This window comes from Acanthisitta chloris, unplaced genomic scaffold, assembly GCF_000695815.1.
Source record: "Acanthisitta chloris isolate BGI_N310 unplaced genomic scaffold, ASM69581v1 Scaffold46324, whole genome shotgun sequence".
NCBI classification, from domain to species: domain Eukaryota; kingdom Metazoa; phylum Chordata; class Aves; order Passeriformes; family Acanthisittidae; genus Acanthisitta; species Acanthisitta chloris.
Window position 1 is genome coordinate 378 of NW_008669579.1, and position 2,815 is coordinate 3,192.

A 2,815-nucleotide genomic window follows, 5' to 3' on the forward strand; every position below is an offset into this window, starting at 1 on the left:
GAGCTAAAGAAGAGTAAGATAAAAAGGACTACAGAAGTGCAGTCTCTGGACCAGCTTTAAGAACTCGTCATGTACTGGTTCAGACCAGGGCATCTGTGGGAAATATTTTTTTTGTTTGGTTAAATAAGGCTACATTTTTGTCTGTTTTGTTGATGTCCCAAGTTGGAGGATGTTTCAAATCAGCAACAAATCTGAGAGAAGCTGCCACAGACCAGAAATGGGCTGTGTTTCAACTGGAAAAGCTTCCACATCCATGTTTTCTGGGAACAGCCGGGACAGTTTCGTGTTACTCAGCTATCATGAGGTAGGAATTCACTGTTACAAGCAAAATTTGGAAAAAAGAAAAGACAAATAGATTGAAGTTCAGCTCTGGAGTCTTAGACTCAAGAGATTTGGAAGTGTCATGTCAAACACCGGGTAAACTTACTACATCAATGAAAAATAGGTAATAAAAAGAGAGTTCCTAAGACTCCTATAGTGTCTAACAAGCCAAAGTTTTGGGTCAGACCCAACCTGGAACATTGGATTTGATCTTCACTTTAGTTGTATTTTACAAGCTCAATTCTCCCAGCTGTTATTCTACCACATATTCACAGTCCCCTACTCACCCTAAAGCTAGTACCCTTTCCTCAGGCTCTTCGCACTCTTCCTAAACCCTCAGCACTCAGCTCTTAGGACTAAATTCCTGCTTCCAGACCTCCTAACTGTTTTTGTGCCACTGAGGTTAAGCACCCAGCCCTAGCACGAGAAATACTGTCTCCAGTCGATCTCTTCCCACCATAGTTCTCATCACTCACCTCTTCTAGGTACCTCCAAACACTGTTTTTGTTTCCTGCTGCGAACACCCACTCCAGGCCTATGGCAGAAGCGAGTGGGAAGCAAGCATCTTTCTACCCACCATACATCTGTAAGGCTTCTTGGCCACGTGAATTTTCAAATGCACTTTAAGTGTTGAGCTTTTCCGGAAGCTTTTCCCACACTCAGTGCATTCATAGGGCTTGGCTCCTGCATGGATCCTCAGGTGGGCACCGAGGGCTGAGCGGTGCCTGAAGGTTTTTCCACACTCCTCACACCTGTAGGGTCTCTCCCCACGGTGGATCCTCAGGTGCACATTGAGAGCCGAGCTCCGCCGGAAGCTGTCCCCACACTCCACACAGATGTGGGGCCGTTCCTCGGTGTGCGTGCTCCGGTGCTTGGCCAGGGTGGAGTGGTCACTGCACCTCCGGCCGCACTCAGCGCACTGGTAGGGGTTGGGCAGGAGGCAACCGTGGTACATGGGCAAGGCCTTTCCCCCGTGGATTCGGCGATGAGTAGTGAGCGCTGAGCTCTGGCTGAAGCCCTTCCCGCACACAGAGCACTTGTAGGGCTTTTCACCCGTGTGCGTTCGCGTGTGGGTCACTAGTGAGGAGCTCTGCCGGAAGGTTTTCCCACACTCAGTACACGTGTATGGTTTCTCTCCCGTATGAATCCTCTGATGCCGAATGATGGCCGAGCTGTCCCGGAAATGCTTCCCACACTCCTGGCACTTGTGGGGCTTCTCTCCAGTATGGACCCTCTGGTGTATGATCAGGGAGGAACGGTCACTGAAGCTTTTCTCACACCGAAGGCAATTAAAGGGTTTCTCACCCCTGTGGCTTCGTTGGTGGACGATAAGATGTGAGTTCTGGCTGAAGCTCTTCCCGCATTCATTGCACTGGTAGTGTCTCTCTCCCGTGTGGGTCCGCTGGTGCCTGATTACATTGGACCTCTGGCTGAAGGTCTTCTCGCACTCATTGCACTGGTAGGGCTTCTCACCGGTGTGGATCCGCTGATGTTTGATCAGGTCCGAGTTGCGGGTGAAACTCTTCCCACATTCGGAGCAGCTGAAGGGTTTCTCTGCCAGGTGGATCCTCTGGTGCTGGCTCAGGTATGAACTCCGGCTGAAGCTCTTACCACACTCGGGACACTCATAGGCTTTCTCTCCCACCTGCTGAATCCAAATAGCACTGTTCCCACACATGGGTAGGTCTGGCTTTTCTCCACCAAGGATAACATTGCTGATGTGTGCTCTACCACTGCCCTCACACTCCCAGACCTCCATCCCATAGGGTCGTACCATTCCCTGTCTCTTTGAAAAAGAAGTCTCAATCTCACTTTCTGTCTCCAGCTCCTGCCTGCAGTCCTGTCTTAGATCAGTGTCCTGGAGGCTATCTCCTGTGAGCTTCCTGGAGGGGAATACATGCATTTCAGGTCTGACAGGACTCTCCTGATGAAGGCTGCTCTTCTGTGTTTCGCCCATGGTCCCGTCACCTGCCAGAGTGAACAGAGGAACTAGCAATAAATAACCCCCTGGTTCTCGGAGGGAGAAGTCCAAACAGGGAGAGCACCAAGACCTGCTGCGCATCAGCCACCATAAGCTGACAGGACAGGAGTCAGAACCTCAGTATCTTCTCAGGGCAGAGTGAGGGCATGGAAAACAAGGAGCGTGGGAAGGGGGTGTGACAGATGGGCAGCCACTGTGGCACAGATTGCAAGGGGGGTTCTCTGTCATAAAGTTACAGTCTTAAATGGAAAGACCTGTCAGTTGTTTGCCCTCAAAGTTCCCACATCTAGCAAGGTTAGAGGAACATCAAGGCTGCTCTCCTCAACAACTCACACTGCAGCAGTTTCTACTCCTGCTGCCTCTGAATCACTGATCATCTTCCAGCATTACCATGCTTAATCAAGGAAGGAAGTAGCCAACGCCAGAGGAACATCCACTCCTGCTCAGTAGACTATTTTCTTTATTCTTTCCAGCCATGGCCCTTTTCCTTAGAAAAAAAGCCCTACATATTCT

At 50.2% G+C, this 2,815-nt stretch overlaps 1 protein-coding gene across 1 annotated transcript; it reads right to left on the reverse strand.

Moving 5' to 3' along the window:
• Positions 1–903: 903 nt before the first annotated feature.
• LOC103800953 (zinc finger protein 501-like) lies at positions 904–2,278 on the reverse strand (the record flags this gene model as incomplete). Its single annotated transcript, XM_009073346.1, has 1 exon — positions 904–2,278. A coding segment is annotated over exon 1 (1,375 nt), but the record flags the coding sequence as incomplete, so codon positions are not given.
• Positions 2,279–2,815: the final 537 nt, after the last annotated feature.